Source organism: Carcharhinus amblyrhynchos, chromosome 20 (genome assembly GCF_965287045.1).
Source record: "Carcharhinus amblyrhynchos chromosome 20, sCarAmb.v2.hapA, whole genome shotgun sequence".
Classification (NCBI taxonomy): Eukaryota; Metazoa; Chordata; class Chondrichthyes; order Carcharhiniformes; family Carcharhinidae; genus Carcharhinus; species Carcharhinus amblyrhynchos.
This window is the reverse complement of record NC_137343.1, coordinates 27,894,515-27,913,478: the sequence shown is the minus strand read 5'-3', so window position 1 is coordinate 27,913,478 and position 18,964 is coordinate 27,894,515. Positions and strand designations below refer to the sequence as shown.

Genomic DNA, 18,964 nt, shown 5'->3' with positions numbered 1-18,964 from the left:
TGAGGTGCTTCCTTAAACTGTTGCAGTCTAAATGGTGGAGGTACACCCATGGTGCTGTTAGGGAGAGAATTCCAGGATTTTGACCTAGTGACTGTGAAGGAACAGTGATATATTTCCAAATCAGAATGGTGACTGGCTTGGAGGAGAACCTCCAGGTGCTGGTGTTCCCAAGTACCTGCTGCTCTTTTCTTTCTAGATGGTGGGTTTGGAAAATGCTGTTTAAGGAGCTTTGCTGAGCTCCTGTAGTGCGTCCTGTATTTGGTTGGTGCACATCTCTGGAATTCTCTACCCGTTGAAGTGGTGGAGACTACCTTGCTAAATAATATTTAAGTCACGGGTAGATAGGTTTTTGATAGACAAGAGAATTAAAGGTTATGGGGAGAAAGCGGGAAAGTGGAACTGATTCACTTCAGATCAGCCATGATCTTATTGAATGGCGGGGCAGGCTTGAAGGGCTAGATGGCCTACTCCTCCTATTATGTTCTTATGTTCACTGCTGCTACTGCGTCTTTGTGGTGGAAGGATTGAATGTTTTGTGGATGGGGTGCTTTGTCATGGATGGTGTTAAACTTCTTGTGTTTTTGAATGAGCTGCATTGATCCAGGCAAGTGGAGAGTATTCCATCATGCTCCTGACTTGTGCCTTGTAGATGGTAGACAAGCTTTGGAGAATCGGCAGGTGAGTGACTCACCACAGGATTCCCAGCCTCTGACCTGCTCTTGTAGCCACAGTATTTATGTGGCAAGTCCAATTCAGTTTCTGATCAATGATGAGCCTCCCCAGGGTATTGATAGTGGGGGTTCGGAGATGGTAATTCCATTCAATGTCAGGAAGCGATGGTTAATCCCCTCTTGTTGGAGATGGTCATTGCCTGGCACTTGTGTGACGAGGAGTTTTTCAGTTAAGATGGGTACAGATACCTTTACTGCAGGGAAGTGTTAATTTTCTGATTCATAGTCATAGAATCCCTCCAATGCAGAAGGCGGCCAGTTGGCTCATCAGGCCAGTACCACAAACAACCCCACCCAGGCCCTATCTCTGTAACCCCACTATTTATCCTGCTAATCTTCCTGCCTAAGGGGCAATTTATCATTACCGATCAACCTAACTTGCACATTTCTGGACTGTGGGAAGAAACCGGAGCACCCAGAGGAAACCCATGCAGACGTTGGGAGAACGTGCAAACTCCACACAGATAGTGACCTGATGCCGGAATTGAACCTGGGTCTCTGGTGTTGTAAGGCAGCAGTGATAACCACTGTGCCATCATTCTGCCTGAAGCTATATCATGGATAATTAACAGATTATTCCATTGGTTGCTTGGTTACTTCAGCATTGCTATTATGTAGAAATTTTACATTCAACAAAAATAAACTCAGCTTTTAAGGCCAGAAGGGTTTTTCAGCAATGTTGATGTTCTTAGTCAACATTCAAAGTTCATAGTTACATCTCAGTCATCAAGATGTAACTTTGTCGACTGTTCTTATGGTGAGGTTAATAACATAAAAGGTTATGTTCTCATCAGTTCAATGATTTTTGATTGCTTGCAGTAGGAGGCACTTCAGATCATTCTATTAAGATGTGTAGAATCACTGACAGCAGCTTCTATATTTTCCCAGTTAACTATGCATGGACTCCTAAAGTTCCTGTTAGTTTCAGGGGAGAAATGAAAGAAGTGTTGACAATTTTTATCATTGCGATCATAAACTCCAAGTCAGTATTTCAGTAGTCAAAGTCCATGCAAACCCAATTAGAGACATATTAATAAACAGTTCACAACTCTATCAAACTTAATCAAGTAGGAGCCATAATTAAGCAATTGACTTCAGACTTCAGCTTGGAGCACTTGACCGAATTGTCACTAGAAAATCACATGATTAATCAAACACTGATGCATTGGTTTACAATACGTAACATGTTGTAATCTGGTTTGCTGTAAATTTGAGATTTAAATTTGATCTTTTATATTGTGGACCTTTCCTGAATAGAGATCAGTAGTTCAAACCTATAACCAGATTAAAGCTGACAGTGCCATCAGGCAAATTTCAGGTGTATGACAAGCAAGTGTATGTTATCAGGGATGGATAATCTCATGTGCAGAATGTGGTGCAAGAAAGGTGGATTTGTTGTTGAAAGGGTTTGTCATCCCTGTCTTGCCTAAATGTCAGACAGGCTTATTCTCTAAGATGCAAGGAGAAGAGATTTTTATGAAAGAGATTTGTAATTTTTTAAGTCATTTAAATAACTTCTTGTGGTATTTTCAGAATTTTGTGTTATTTTAGTGGATACTTGGAAATAAAGACGAGAAACTGAGCCCACAAAGGTTTAGATGATGTCACTTGTATATAAAAGCTGATTTGTGGGTAGTGCTATAGCTAAAGATTCAGGAGCCTGTAGTTGTAGGACAGCTGGTTGGAGGCTGTACACGAGATTCTCGTGTTATGCAACTCAGCACTGGTGCATATGACAGATTATGGCACTGAGCATTCAGGATTATTATCTAACGGACATAATTGGATCATACCTTCAGAATTTTCAAGGAAGAAAATTTCTTAAGATCAGTAATGGATATCAGAGCTTTAAAAGATAATTATTCTCACTATTTCTCTGTGCAGCTCAAGGTATGATTTTTTTTATTAAGGAGCAGGTGGTGCTCAGTTTTCAGTATAAATAGCTTAGTGATTAGTAATGGTATATTCTGGTAATCGGTATACTGTTGTACAGTGGATGCTTTTGTAGCAACTAAGATAAATTTTGTGGCCTTTGTGTGTGTTGGGTTTCTTCTATTTGGATGATTCATAACCTTTACTCAGGTAAGGCAGTAATTGTGATTTGATTCTGAGGTTGGGGGGGCATCTGAAAAGCTGCAGTGTGTGGTTTTGGTAGTAAATCACAAAGCGGTAATGGAGCATGCATTTAAAAGAAGGTTTTAATGTTTTGCATAATGAATGGTGGTCAGGGCAGTTCTGTCTTCCTTTAATGATAGACAAGCTTTTGAAATGCTCGAGGCACAGCATGACGGATTCACATTTTAAATAGCCATTTTCTTTCTAATATGTTGCAACAAAAAGCTGTCTTTGAAATTGGAGTACGCTGGGATGTCGGTTTTTGTTTATTTTCTGTATGTGCGCAAATTCTGTAGACATTTTATGTGACTGAGACCAAAAAAACATTATTTTTCCTTTGTCAGCTGGAGGCTCTTAAGGAACAAAACAGTAAATGTCAAGAAGATTTGAACCACTCGAAACAGCAGCTAAGCTCTGAGAATAAGAGAATAGGAAGCCTTTGCAGAGAAATGTGAGTAACTACATTTAATGATGAAAATAATTGATATTCCTGGATAGGTGGATTCTTTATTTAACAACGTTGCCATTTTTTAACTTGAATGCATGGCTTAATTTCACTAATCTTTAACTTCTCTATTTTCACACAATGCAGTATAGTGGAAAACAGCAGAATTTAGCTGATTCTGAACACTGATTCATGGAAGGTCCACTGTAATCTTAATATTAAAATACATCAATTTCTGATTGCCACCAAAAGATGTACGCTCTATATTCACATTTTTCTCTGTGTGGTGAGATGCTAGACTTCCAGATGGTACCTTTCTTTGCAAGTTAAAATTGGAAACTCTTCCTCACCTGGCCATTCATCTGGAAGTTTTTTAGCATTACATAGGTATTTTGTAGTTAAGGTATTACCACCAAATATAACCTCCATTATAAGCAGTTCAGATCTCTGAATGTTTTCACTAAGTTTATATAATTTTGAAATCCACAGCCTTCCTTTTTGCATACAAAAGGAAAGTGACCTTGGTTAAGTTCTGAATAATCTATTTTACAAGAGTGACTCTGAATCCTCTTCATATACTAAACCTTATTTATACAGGGAATTTAATAATTTCAGAAAGAACAAGAATTTGCATTTATATAGCACCTTCAACATAGCAAAATTGTTCCAAAATACTTGGAGTATTTGTCGATTTAACAAAATGTTGACACTGAACCACTGAAGGAGATATCCAGGCAGATGACCAAAGCTTTGTCAAAGAGACAGATCTTAAGGAACATCTTAAAGGCAGAGTGGTTTATGGAGGAGATTCAGATGTTCAGAATCAAGGCAGATAAAGCCAAGACTGCCATTGGTGGAACAATTAACACTGGGAATGACTGATTCCAGGATTAGAGGTGTATGGAAGATCTCCCAAGGTTTGTAGGGCTGGTGGAAGTTTCAGAGAGAGGAAGATAGATAAGTATCTGCTCTTATTAAATAATTTAAAGACTGAAAAAGTACATTGTGGGAAATAGGTTGAATGGTGGATGGCATTTCACCTCTGGGATTAGGGTCTCTCGCTCAGGGTGATGATGCAGTGGATACCTCATCCACTGCACGCGAGCTCTTTGTGATGTGGTTATGTACATTCCAAGCAGATTTGTACCATTACAATTGCCTGTGTTGCCAAGTTGGTGTAATATGGACCTGCCTAATGGTAGTTAATGTGAGGTGGAAAAAATACAGGCTGGTGTACTGTAGACCAAGGCCACCTAGTTTCACCTTTTCATTTGCCTAGGCTTGGCTTTTCCTGGAAAAACTCCAATGTTCTATCCTCTGCAAACTTGAAGTCATCCAAAACACTGATGCCTGAGCCCTAACCAACACCAAATCCCAATTATCCAGCAACCCTATGCATAAAAACCACATTTTTAGCGTAATTTTGTCACATTATAAGTCTTTGTAGTAACAACAATATCAATAGTATTGCTAGAACATTTGGTGAAAAAAATGCTTTTCGTTTACAATCAAATGGATTATTTTAGAGAAATTAAATCTTGAGTTTCCTTTCAGTGTTTAAACTAATACTGTAATATTTTGGCAAATAATATTTATGTTAGTGCATTCTTATTTTTAAGAAGATTTTAAAAAGTGTAACTCCAGGGATTAAATATTTTGAATGTTATTTGCCCCAATTACTCCAAATATTTCTTTCAACAAAATGCAGTCTTCTGCTGCAGGCCCTCTGTGGACATAGACTGTGCACTGGTGAGAAAGAAAGTTGGAGGGTATGCAGAGATTTGAGTTGACGAAAGCTCAGTTTGGTCTGAAATCAAACATCAGTAATAGAAAATGGACAATGTTCAAGAGAAGGGGAGATTTCCTTAATAATACACTAAAGTACAAGCGTGTCTTTCTTGCAGGTACAGGGTGCTCTTCCTGGGCCCTCTGAAAGATCATTTAAGAATTTTTCCCTTGAATTTTCAAAGAACAGAAATATACATCAGATGGATCTAGAGATGAAGCAATTGAATAATTTAAATGGAATGACAATTCAACTCCTTATTTAATTGTTGCAATTGCTCATATCCAGTATATCACTACTTTTTTGTTTAGAAACAATGAGAGGATGCAAATACTTTATTCTGAATGTGCAAAATATCTTCATTGCCTGTCATTTTGAAGAATCACAGTGCTGTGTAACGATGACCTAACATAACCCCAAAATCATTTGTACAATCCCCATGTTATAGTATGTCATAGGTTTTACAAAGTGTGTTTAATTTCTTGAAAGAAATCAAATATTTTGGCAGTTATTTTACTTCATTGAAATGCAGCTAATATATTGGCGGCAGAATTATGATGGACAGAAAATACTGTGCTGATGTCTTAATTTCAGTATGGTATTAGTCCTTTGCACAGTTGAAGATGTTTAATTGGTGAGCAGAGGATATTCTTGTGATGTCTAACCTCTCATTAGATCACTGCTGAAGTCAGTTAGTGTTACAACTATGCTTTATTTCAAAAGCTTCATAGTAGACCATGTTGCTCCATTATTGAAATCTTTCCAGATGTGTAAAGATAATTGAAAATAAAATATTAACAACAACAGCACAGTGACATCATACAGTATAATTTAGAAGGTTAGGGTTTTCGTGTGGGACCATTTTCTTTTGTTCTCCGTGCAATAAGTTTCAAATTAATTACTTGCCCCTTATAAGAAAGATGCTATTCTACTGGGAAAAAGAAAAGAAAGCAAATGGGAGCATTATCTCAGGCCATATTCATGTATCCATAAGGTTGGATATAGAATAACCCTGAGCAAGACTTTAGTGCAATTACTAGCCTACTCTTTTAATTACAGAATAATGCGATATAACACACGGGGAGACTAAAAGGTAAAGGGTAAATAATGCAATGATTATAAAATGTCTTGTGTAATTCATGAATTAAGCCATTATGAGCATGAAATATGAAGTGGTATTATACAATTTCTCAATACCTCATTCTTCTTCTTTCATGAATGATAAAACCCAAGTCAAATGTATTTTTTTAAAACAATGGTGAAAATACTGTGGTGTTTTCAGATGAGAGACTGGTTTTGTAGATTCAAATTGATACTGAATGTATTTTATAACCATTTTTTAAGTATCTTAGCATAATATAAGCTGAGATTTGAACAGAACTGGAAATCAATTCATGTAGCTGATGATGCATTTTAATTCTTCCCCCAAGCTGCAGAAGCGGGGTGATGCATGGTATGGAACTGCCCGCTCGCTGTCTGTGGATAATTTCTGCTTATCAGAACACACAACACGCTTTTTCAGATTATAGACACACTTCATTGGATTTTAATTACATTTGATGGGCAATGACTTTGCAACAAATACTTGAGTTTCTTTTGACAGTGGGCATGCTGGCACCTATATGTGCATGTGCACGCACGTTTGTGTCCATGAACACTGATGTAACACTTCAATTTTTATCATACAGTAAGTAGTCTGAAACATCAGGCACCAAGGGCAAGACTTTAACTCAATCAGTGCAGTTAACTCACTCAGCCATTTGCAGAGTTAAAATCGTGTCTGAGGTCTTTTTGCAAATATAAATGCCAAGAAAATGTGTCTGCGTGCATGTATTCATACATCTATAAATTGAACCTACCACTGACTCTGTATATTGGAGGTATTTTATTACATTGTAACCAAAATTTCTCAACTCATCAGGCACTGAGTTACCTTCACAATATAATCGTCATGTATTATTTAAAGTATTAAGCAGTATCACTCAGTGTGCTCAAGGAGTGTTCTTGCATTCCCCATGGAGATTATTCATGGCTGTTAATTGAAACAGAAGTTGTTTTAGTATGTTTACAAAATGAAAGTTCAGCTACAGCTCCTCGATGACAAATTTGAATATTATTCTTGACATCCTGTTGTCGTTTAAGTGATGTGAAAACGTACTGTCTTAATCCATTACAAATGCTTAATATTTGTAATGTTAGAAATTGCAAACTTCATTTTACTCAGTTCTGCAACAAAATCCAGTGACTTTACTATGCAGAGTATGTTATTGTTGTCTTATCTGTGCATAAATGTTCATGTCATCAAACTACATCTTAACGAACTTCAGATTTGCAACTTAGTTTCTTGATTCAGTTGCTTAATGGCTTTAACAGCAGCTGAAGGCTGGAATTGTTTCTGCTGCTTTATGTTGTTTAAACTTTATAGGAAATAGGAGCAGGAGTAGGCCATATCCCCATAGACCCTACAGCTTACATTAAATATACGCAATTTTTCTAAAACTATGGTTTATTCTATTGAATAAAATTACATGTTGGAATATTTCTGTTTAACCAAATTTGTTTCTTTAGGCCAACGTGAATATATCTGGGATACATGGTTGTATTAGGATATCTATATTTTCTTCATCTGACTACATCAGGCATGATGTCCCTATTGCTGCTTGTATTCTGTCATTGCAACCTGACTGTAGCCCTTAACATGATTAGCCGCACTATCTTCCTCCAATGACTTTCCACTGTTATCCAGCTGGGTGGGAAAGCTGTTATGTGATCCTATTCTTGGCTACCTAATTGTATCCGGTGTATTGCTTGCAATGGTTTGTCTACCTGCTCCTTTTCTACTGTCACCTGAGATCTATCCTTGACCCCTGCCAATTTGTCATGAAATCCTGCTTCCTGGCAAAATCATCCAAAGGCACTGGTGGCATATTGCTGTCCCTCACCACCACCTCTCTCAGCTCCTGTATTTTTGCAAGGTATCAGATTCTTTATCCAACTCCAGTACTAAATCAATGGAAATCTCTTCCAACTAAATACAGGAAAGACTGAAGCTATTGTTTTCAGTCCTTGCTTTGAACACTATTCCCAAGCTACTGACTTCATCCGTCACCCTAGCAACAGTCTGAGACCAAATCAGTCTGTTTGCAAGTTTTGTGTCATATCTGACCTCTGGGCTTCCAATCATTCACCTCATTTCTTCAAACACCTATTTCCATCTCAGTAACATTGCCTGACTTCACCTCTGTCTCAACTCTTCTGAAACTGTCATTCATTGCCTTCATTACCTCCAGAACGTTCCTGGTTGGTGTCCCACATTCATTGGGGCAGCACATTGGTTAGCACTGCTGCCTCATAGCGCTGAAGACCCGGGTTCAATTCCCAGCTTCTGTCACTGTCTGTGCAGAGTCTGCACATTCTCCCAGTGTCTGTGTGTGTTTCCTGTAGGTGGTGCGGTTTCCTCCCACAGCCCAAAAGATATGCTGGTTAGGAGGATTGGCTATACTAAATTCTCCCTCAGTGTATCTGAACAGGCACCGGAGTATGGCAACTAGAAAATTTTCACAGTAACTTTATTGCCGTGTTAATACAAGCCTATTTGTGACTAATAAATAAACCTTCTGCCCTTCTAAATTTGAGGTCATTCAAAGGTTTGCTACCTATGTTTTAATTCACATGAAATACCATTCATGTATCACCCCATGCTCATGAACCTACATTGACTCCCGTTCAAGTAATATTTTGACTTTTAAATTCTCATTTACATTTTAAATTTCCTCCATAATCTCTTCCCCCTCCCTTTTTCTGTAATTTCATCCAGCCCCACAACCTGCACTCATCTAATTCTGACCTCCTGAGCACTTCCAATTTTTAATTTCTTCATCATCGGTGCCTTTGGTTGGCTAAGCCTCTGGAATTCCCTTTCTGCACCTCTGTACCTCACTTGTCAGACATTTCTTAAAAACATCCGACCTCATCTCACGTTTTGCTTTGTCATGCTTCTGTGATACACTTTAGGGCACTTTATTACATTAAAGGTACCATACAAATATAAGTTCTTCATGTTGAATGCATTTAGTGTAGAAAATTGAATTGCAGGGATATATTCAGAAATAAATGAACCAAAGGAGAAGATCAATGGCATCCAAAATATTAGTCAAGGAGATTTTAAAGGAGAAATGAGAGTAAGAAGGATTTAAACTGGGAATTTAAAAGCATGGCGTTAAGGCTGCTGAAGGCACACTTACCACTAGTACAACAAATGTGTTTTATAGGGAAGAAGTCAGTCAGAGGAACAAAAAGTCAGGGAATAGATGAAGCCTTATAGGCATTTAATTTTCTCTCTCTATTTTGAAATACAAGCCCCTAAAATGAATCACAGATTTAAAAGCTAGTGAGTATGGACATTAAGGTGCCTTTTAATTTTGTTTCACTATTTGAAAAATAGTTATTCATCTGCGGTAAAATTGTATGATGCCTTTTACACAACTTAACTTGCACTGCTTAGTGACCTAGTGACATACTTATCATCAATAGGATATTTACTTGTTTGAAGACCACAACTATAGTCTGGTACAGAATAAATGCATTGTGTACCATAAGAAATCCATAATAAGATAGTTTGAACCTATTTCTCCCTGCCTTCTAGCCTGAGTTGGTGAAAAAGCATCCTGGCCTCCTTCATCAAGTCCCCCCTTTACATATAATATGGCAGTGGAGATAAAAACAAGTTCTTAATTGGCTGGTTAAAAGCCTCAATCCCACTGGCATGACAGACTCAGCAGAGGTGACGGAGGCACAATGGTATACCCTGGACCCCATGACATTTCATGGCATCAATTCAAATGTGGGCATGGAAACCATCTGCTCATTACCACCTACTACCCTGTATCAGCTGATGAATTAGTACTCAATGTTGAACACCACTTGGAGGAAGCACTGAGAATGGCAAGGGCATAGAACATACTTTCAATGGGGGATGTCAGTGTCCTTCACCAGGTGTGGTTCAGTAGTGTCAATACTGATTCCTATCTAGTCTGTGGGAGCAGGTGAGGAACCAACAGGAGGGAAAAACCCACTTGATCTGTGACTGTATTGGTAGGACTGACAACCACACTGTCCTTGTGGAATGAAGTCCCATTTTCACATTGAGGATACCATCCATAATGTGTAGCTGTACCACCGTGCTAAATGGGATAGCCTCAAACTGATTTAGCGACTCTAAACTGGGCATGTATAAGGTGCTGTGGGGCGGCAGCAACAGAATTGACTTTAACCACAATCTGTAGCCTCATGACCTGACTGTAACCTCATTCCCCATACTACCATTAACCAATAAGCTCTGAGATCAATCCTAGCTTGAAGATAATAGTTGGCATGCTAAGAGCATCACCAGGCATTGACTCCCGAGTAAAGCACAGGACTATTTACATGCCAAACAGTGGAAGCAGCATAAAATTGACAGAGATAAGTTATTCCAACCAACCAGATCCAAGCTCTGCATTCCTGTCACGTCCAGTTATGAATGGTGGTGGACTATTACATAACTAACTGGAGGAGGAGGAGGTACGACAAATATCTCCATTCTCAATGATGGGGAAGCCCATCAGTGCAAGGGAAAAGGCTGCAACATTTGCAACCATCTTCAGCCAGTGAGTGGATGATTCATCTCAGCCTCCTCCTGAGGTCCCCAGCTTCTCAGATACCAGTTTTCAGCCAATTCAGTTCATTCCATGTGAAACCAAGAAATGGCTGAAGGCATTGGATAGTGCTAAGCTATGGAATCGGACAACATTCCAACAACAGTACTGAAGACTTGTACTCCAGAACGGTGGCACAATGGTTAGCACTGCTGCTTCACAGCTCCAGAGACCTGGGTTCAATCCCAGCTTGGGTCCCTGTCTGTGTGGAGTTTGCACATTCTCCTCATGTCTGACTGGGTTTCCTCCAGGTGCTCCGGTTTCCTTCCACAGTACAAAGATGTGTGGATTAGGTTGATTAGCCATGCTAAAATTGCCCCTTAGTGTCCTGAGATGCGCAGATTAGAGGGATGTAGGGAATGGGGGGGGTAGGGCCTGGGTAGGATTGTAATTGGTGCAGACTCGATGGGCCAAATGGCCTCTCTCTGCACTGTAGGGTTTCTATGATTTTCTATGAACTAGCCGCACCCCAGCCCAAGCTGTTCCAGTAGAGCTGCTACACTGGCATCTACCCAACAATGTAGAAAACTGCCCAGAGTTGTCCTGTCTGCAAAAAGCAGAACAGATCCAATTTGGCCATTTATTAATCCACCAGCCCACCCTCAGTCATTAGCAAAGTGATGGAAAGGATTGACAGCAGTACTTACTCAGCAATATCCTGCTGAGTATGTTGGGTTTCGCCAAGGTCTGTGCTCCTAGCCTTATTATAGCCTTGGTCCAAACATGGACAGAAGAGCTGAACTCGAGGTGACATGGGAGTGACTGCCCTTGGCACCAATGAACATTTGACCATGTGTGGTCAGACCACTGAAGTTGGCATTTGGGGACAATCTCCACTGGTTGGAGTCATACCTTGCACAAAGGGAAATAGCTGTGGTTGTCCCAAGATACCACTGCGGGAGTTCCTCAGGATAGTGTCCTGTCCTTCAGCTCCTTCATCAATGACCTTCCATCCATCATAAAGTCAGGGGTGGGGATATTTGCTGTTGTTTGCACAATGTTCCATTCCTTTTGCGATCACTTAGAAAATGAAGAAGTTTGTGTCCATGTGCAGCAAAACCTCAATAACATTCAAGCTGGTGATATTAAGTAGCAAGTAATATTCATGCCCATGCAAGTGATAGGCAATGACCATGTCCAACAAGAGAGAATCTGACCATCTGTCCATGAAATTCAATGATATTACCATCACTAAATCCCCAATAACCAACATCCCAGGGGTTACCATTGACAAGAAACTGAACTGAACCAACCATATAAGTATTGTGGCTTCAAGAGCAGCCTGGGAATACTGTGGCAAATAACTCATCTCCTGACTCCCCAAAGTTTGTCCACCATCTGCAAGGCATAAGTAAGGAGCATGATGGAATACTGTCCACTTACCTGAATCAGTGCACCTCTAACAACACTTAGGGCTCAACATCATCTAAAATAAAGCAGTATGCTTGATAGGTACCCCTTCCATCACTTTAAACATTAGCTTTCTCCATAACCATCACTGGAGGTAGCAGTGTGCATCACCTGTGTGGTGTCTGCCTGTGGCAACTCACCCTGGATCCTTCAGTAGCACCTTCCAAACCTCAAAGGACAAGGGTAGCAGATGTATGAGAACACTACCACATGTGAGTTCCTGTCCAATCTGCACACCATCCTGAATTGCCAGTCACTGGGTTAAAGTCCTGGAACTCCCTTCTATGGGAGTTCAGCAGTATGGACTGCAGGTGACTTGTCAGCACTTTCTGAAGGGCAATTATAGAATCATAGAAAATCATAGAAACTCTACAGTGCAGAAGGAGGACATTTGGCTCATCAAGTCTGCACTGACAACAATCCCACCTCAGGCCCTATCCCCTCTCACTTACCCTGCTAATCCTCTAACTTACACATCCTGGGACACTAAGGGGCAATTTACATAACCAATCAACCTAACCTGCACGTCTTTAAACTGTGGGAGGAAACTGGAGCATCTGGAGGAAACCCACACCGACACAGGGAGAATGTGCAAACTCCACAGATAGTAATCCAAATCGAGAATCGAACCCAGGCCCCTGGAGCTGCGAGTCAGCAGTGCTTGCCACTGTGCCACCCAGTTGTAGTTGTTGTTGTTGTTGTTATTATCCATTAGGGATGGGCTATAAATGGTGATTTCCCATGGAAGAACCTTTTGGAAAAAACTGGTCAGTTAAAATGCTATGACTGAAAAAATCTCAACTACTATACCGTATTGATTCCTGATAACAGGCGACCTCTGCAGCTGTTGCAGATTAGTCCCTGATCATTTGGTATTGAAACAAGCTCTTTATTTTTAAGCATGTATAGTGCTATTGTTGCCACTTTTTAGCATTGTCCAAGAGCGCCACGAATAAAACCAAAACAAGCCAGCTACTACAAAGCAAACAAGTTGTTTTTGACTTATTTTAAACTGTTTTTAGCCTTTTCAATGTTGGCAATATTGCATTTATTGCCCATTCTTTGCCCTGAGAAAGTAGTAAACCTTCTCTTAGAAACACTGCACTTTGTGATGATATAGCACAGATGATGGTGTTAGAGTTGTTAGTGGACAATTTTGCTGCAGTGGTACCATTTAATGTCAAGGGGAGAGGGGTGGAGTTCCTGTAGATCAAAGTGGTCATTATCCAGCACTTGTGTGATTTGCTACTTGTTGGCCCAATCCTTAATGTTATCCCAGTCCTGCAGTAGGCTGCTGTCATAGCTTCATTGTCGGGATGGTTGTGAATTGAGCTTTACGCCACTGAAATCATCAGCTTTCAGGAATTATCACCAACCTGGTCAAGAACCCTATAACTTCTCTTTTGTTGCTTAAGCTACTTTTTTTTAAAACCATGTCTGTTAAGCATTTGGTCATCTTCCCTCGTATCCTTATTTGGCTTCATAGATCATAGAACGTGGAACCCTACAGTGCAGAAAGAGGCCCTTCGACCCATTTGAGTCTGCACCGACCAGGCCCTACCCCCATATCCTTACATATTTTACCTCCTAATCCCTCTAACTTGAGCATCCTAGTACACTAAGGGACAATTTTAGCACGGCCAATCAACCTAACCCGCACATCTTTGGACTGTGGGAGGAAACCGGAGCACCTGGAGGAAACCCACGCAGACATGAGGAGAATGTGCAAACTCCACACAGACAGTGACCCCAGCTGGGAATCGAACCCAGGTCCCTGGAGCTATGAAGCAGCAGTGCTAACCACTATGCTACCATGCTGCCCATATGATTCTATTCTATGGTATAGGCTTAGTGTAACCTTTGTTCTCATACTTCCGTTAAATGCTGTGGAAAATTTCTCTACGTGACATAAAATTAGTGCAAGTTGAATAAATGTAAATTCAAGTTTTGTAGAATAATTTGACATTTTTTCAGTTCATTAAATCTTGAAACAATCTTGTTTTCCATGTAACAAATTATTAAGGTGAATTTTACGGACCCTTCTGGTATGTTTGAAGGTTGGGGGGAGGGGGGTGGGGGCATAAGTGAAGCTGGTGGTCAGCCCCCTGCCTTCCTGTACCCCATATTATGGTTGCACAGGTGAGGTGTCAAGCACCTCCTATATAGAAGTATATAAGTTTGCCCCTAAGTGGCAAATTAATTGTGACTTATGGACCTCATTTCATTTTTGTCGCTGTAACGCACAGCTGGCTTAAACAGAAGGAAGGCCACCAGCCTAGTGGGTTTCACTACACAGGTTAAGATCAAGCAGGAGCATGGGGTGACCTCCTGTAGACCCTCTCCCCTCCCCGCCATTGGGGTCACTAAAAAGCGTCCAACCAAAATACCCAATCTTGTCTCAAGTCCAGGAGACATCTTCTGTCTTCCTTGAGAGACCTCCTGTGGGGCGCAAGTTTCACTCTTGCCTTCACTTACAATTCATTCTGATTTTCACCCATCTTGCTCCCTTCACATTTATTTTATCTATTCCATGCCCTCCCTGGACTTTCCATCTTCTATTTCTACTAATGAGCTTCCCACATACACCTCTTAATTTCCACAACTACCTTGACCAAACTTCTTTCCATCCCACATTCCCCATCTAAGGACTGCACTTTTTTCTCCTTGTTCCTCAGAGTTCTATTTTATTTCCTTTGACTCCACTTTCCCCACAAAAGCATTCAAAATTTCCTGAGCATTTGAATTGGAGACTCTTAGTCCGCAAACATTGTTGGCGTGATTTGGGTTTGAGGTTTGTGGAAGTACATGACTTTTGTTTTAATTTCAGATCTGTTTATGTAGCTTGTTTTTTTCCTCTCTTGGGTTTTCCTCTTTCTTACAGAGCAAGTAGATTCTGCTATTTGCATATTCTTTTGTTCTTTTATCTCTCTGCCTCATTTCACTGATCCTTCTATATCATTGTAGATTTCTGTTCAGCACATTGCAGGGAATTAACATTAACAACCTCACTGATTCTCTTCACTATTCTACACCCATAAAAAGTATATATTTGAAATGGGTTTTGTTTTTCGTTAGACACAGACAGACTTGTTGGCTATTTTTATTTCTAATTTCAAATTTGAGTTTTTTTTAATGATGCTGTATCTTGCTCTTGTTCACTGTGTCTCAGCATGGGAAATTTGACACGCCCCCTGCTGTGTTATTTTTGTGTTGTCCTTCAGCCTGTACCATTCACCACTGCTGAATATTTCCAGCTTTCCTGCCAGTGCTGTTCTCAGTTGGTTGACAGGTGATCTTAGCTGCCTTGTACTCTCACTGTTCCGTTTCCCTCTCATTTTCACCTATCTCTGACAAGAAATATTTTCTTCACACCTACCTTTTCATATAGTTCTGTCTGAGGTCAGGAATTTACCATGAGGAAGTGTGGGTCAGCGCACAGCGTTAACCCATTGTCATGGTGATTCAGTATATAAATCTACATGCATCATTGAGAGATTTTTTTTTAAATGGATTAGGTCATTCGGTAGCCCATTGCAAAAATCTAGATTTTGTACTTTAGTTGTCAAAAGGAAAAGCAACTGAGTTTAGCCATATTGCCTTTCAAAGAGGTTTGTTATTGGGATGTAGATGTGGAGCATTTTACCATTGTAAATACAGTCAATGAATTCAATGTCAATTAAGTTTTTGTTTTAGCTGCAGCTGTATGATATAGATGGATATGTATGTTGGTACCAATGGATGTGAGAAAGCTTATGAAATAATTCTAAAAATATTTCTCCTGCTATTGTCTAAGACCTTGTGATAGCTCCCTGGATGAAGTTTTGCAGCTCTGAAGTCCCTGGTTTGTTTTTGAAGTGCAAGGTTTATACTTGTAGCCGTAAAAATTATTTTGCACATTTCACATCAGGTTAGCATTCGTGACCTAGAAACATTTTAAAGATATGCTGCTGATTCTCTCCCACTGCTTCTTCACTTGACTCTCATCAGCGGTTACTATAGTAACCGTGCACACACTTTGCCTTTGCAGAGAGGAGCTGAAGCTGGCAGCAGCCCAGAAGTCCCAGCAGCTGGCAGCACTACATGAGGAAAACGGCAAACTTGCAAGTGAGCTGGGCAAAAGCAAGGACGAAGTCACCAGTCATCAGAAGGTATGTGCTGAGAAAGGATGTTTGGACCGTTCCACACCATATCTCAAAGCTGGCACGTTGAGAATTTCAAACTGTATGACACTAACGCTTGTTAATTTCATAATCAGAATAATTAAACATATTTTTCTAAGACTTTATCTATCCAATATTCTTTCCTATTTATTCATTTTGTTCTACAAACCACATTTGAGGTGTTAATCAAGAGGCATGTTTTTGTTAATGATGTAATAGTCAGATTAGTTACATAGATGGCTGAGCTAGTTAATCTTTAGCACTTTTGGTAGTTGTAAGATTTGGACGTGGGACATCTGTAATCACAATCTATACTGCACCATACCCCTAGCAACATGTATTCAAAAGTCTCCATTTACATAATTCTGTTTTTGATTTGGTGTATAATAGGCATTTGTTTACTGTTGTGATAATATTTCTATTGATGATTTAAATCTGCTTGTGACTTCTCCTAATTTTTGTTCTCTAAAATTATCAAGCAGAATTTTTTCTGCTGGATTTCCTGTTCGCTCTGTAAGCTGATGTGAACAATGTGTGTAGGCAGTTGGAACCAATACTCTGCAATCAACGCTAACTTCCATTTTCAAAATTCACCAAAGAAAGTTCTACAGGGTGAAAATAATTTACTAACTTTGATTTGTGAAACTCCAGTTTTTAGTATTTTTAAGTAATGGAACAATGTATGTTTCCATTATACATAAAGCGTGTTCCAGCTCCTCAACTAAGTGAGGTATCATTACATTAGGTGTTAGGGCAATAAAATGCAAGTTTTTTTTTAATGGCAATCAGAGCTCATCAGATTAAATTAATGTTTAAACAATTTTGCTAAATATTTTATAGAATAGTTTATTACCCATATTTTTCTTAAAGAAAGTTAGTTTGTAACTGAAATCAGATGCTGATTAAAATGGAGTTAACCTAACCTTGACACAGTTTGTCACCAAGACCCATGAGTGCTTTTACCTTGTACGGATGTGTCCAAAAGACCCTCCGTTATTTGGAAGAAGAAACTGAAGGCACTGTTGCTAAGTTTGCAGATGATACAAAGATATGTAGAGGACAGGTAGTATTGAGGAAGCAGGAGGGTTGCAAAAGGACTTGGACAGGTTAGGGGAGTGGGTAAAGAAGTGGCAGACGGATTACAATGTGGAAAAGTGTGAGGTAATGGACTTTGGAAGGTGGAAATGGAGGCATAGTTTATTTTCTAAATGGCAAAATGCTTAGAAAATCAGATACTCAAAGGGACTTGAGTCATTGTTCAAGATTCTCTTAAGGTTAATGTGCAGGTTTAGTCAGCAGTTAGGAAGGCAAATGCAATGTTAGCATTCATGTCAAAAGGGCTAGAATACAATAGCAGAGATGTACTCCTGAGGCTGTATAAGGTTCTGGTCAGACCCCATTTGGAGTATTGTGAGCTGTTTTGGGCCCCATATCTAAGGAAGGATGTCTGGCCTTGGAAAGGGTCCAGAGGAGGTTCACAAGAATGAGCCCTGGAATGAAGAGCTGTCGTATGAGGAACAGTTGAGGACTCTGGGTCTGTACTCCTTGGAGTTTAGAAGGATGAGGGGGGATCTTATTGAAACTTATAGGATACTGCAAGGCCTGGATAGAATGGACGTGGAGAGGATGTTTCCACTAGTAGAAAAAACTAGGACCAGAGAGAACAATCTCAGGCTAAAGGGACGATCTTTTAAAACAAAGATGAGGAGGAATTTCTTCAGCCAGAGAGTGGTGAATCTGTGGAATTCTTTGCCACAAAAAGTTGTGGAGGGCAGATTATTGAATGTCTTTAAGACAAATAATAAGGGGATCAGGGGTTATGGGGAAAAGGCAGGAGAATCGGGATGAGAAAAATATCAGCCACAATTCAATACTGGAGCAGACTCTATGGGCCCAGTGGCCTAATCTGCTCTGATGTCTTATAATCTTGCGTCCCAAGTAATAACTTGAGTTTCGCAATGCTTCTAATTTTAGGCATTTAAATATTGCGCTGTACTCTATTGTTTAGACTTAGCTACACCATTCAATGCAAATAACAGCAGTAAATCTGGGCAAAGTGGCAAAAGGTTGTGTTTCATTATCTGGTGTCAGAAATGCTAAGTTAACAATCCTGATGAAGAGACCGGCCTGTCTGTGGTGATTTTTATTTAAGTTCCAATTTTATAAATTGGACAAAGTATATTTTAAAAAATTTACATTTAATAATGCCTATTTGTCATCCTCCAATTCATAAGCGTGAATATTTTGATTTTTTTTTCATTTCATATCCCAGCCATCTTATGGGTGGCTGCGGAGGCTGCCAATTAGTCTTTAACCTTTGGTCACAATGACTTGCATTGAGGCTATCCAAACATTTAGAACTCCAGTCAGGTGAAGTACAGCTATATTAAGTTTCAAGGGAGTAAGGCAAGGCTGGATGCCCTCTACTTTAACGCCAGGTGTATTACAGGTAAAATGGATGAGCTAAGGGTGAGGATTGAAAGGATAGCAGGACTAGAGGAAACAGCCTCAAGGTAAGGGGGGTGGGGGCAGTTTAGATCAGAGTTGAGGAGGAACTTCTTCACTCAAAGGGTGGTGAACCTCTGGAATTCTCTGCCCGTTGAAGTGGTGGAGGCTACCTT

General features: G+C 39.8%; 1 protein-coding gene across 13 annotated transcripts in view; it reads left to right on the top strand.

Moving 5' to 3' along the window:
* clip1a (CAP-GLY domain containing linker protein 1a) overlaps window positions 1-18,964 on the top strand; it is a 158,944-nt gene that overhangs the window by 111,325 nt on the left and 28,655 nt on the right. For all 13 annotated transcript variants that reach the window (XM_080208328.1, XM_080208339.1, XM_080208340.1 and 10 more), the window contains 2 exons: window positions 3,191-3,297; window positions 16,211-16,331. In XM_080208328.1, the coding sequence (XP_080064454.1) occupies window positions 3,191-3,297; window positions 16,211-16,331 (228 nt within the window). The remainder of the gene's footprint in view (window positions 1-3,190; window positions 3,298-16,210; window positions 16,332-18,964) is intronic.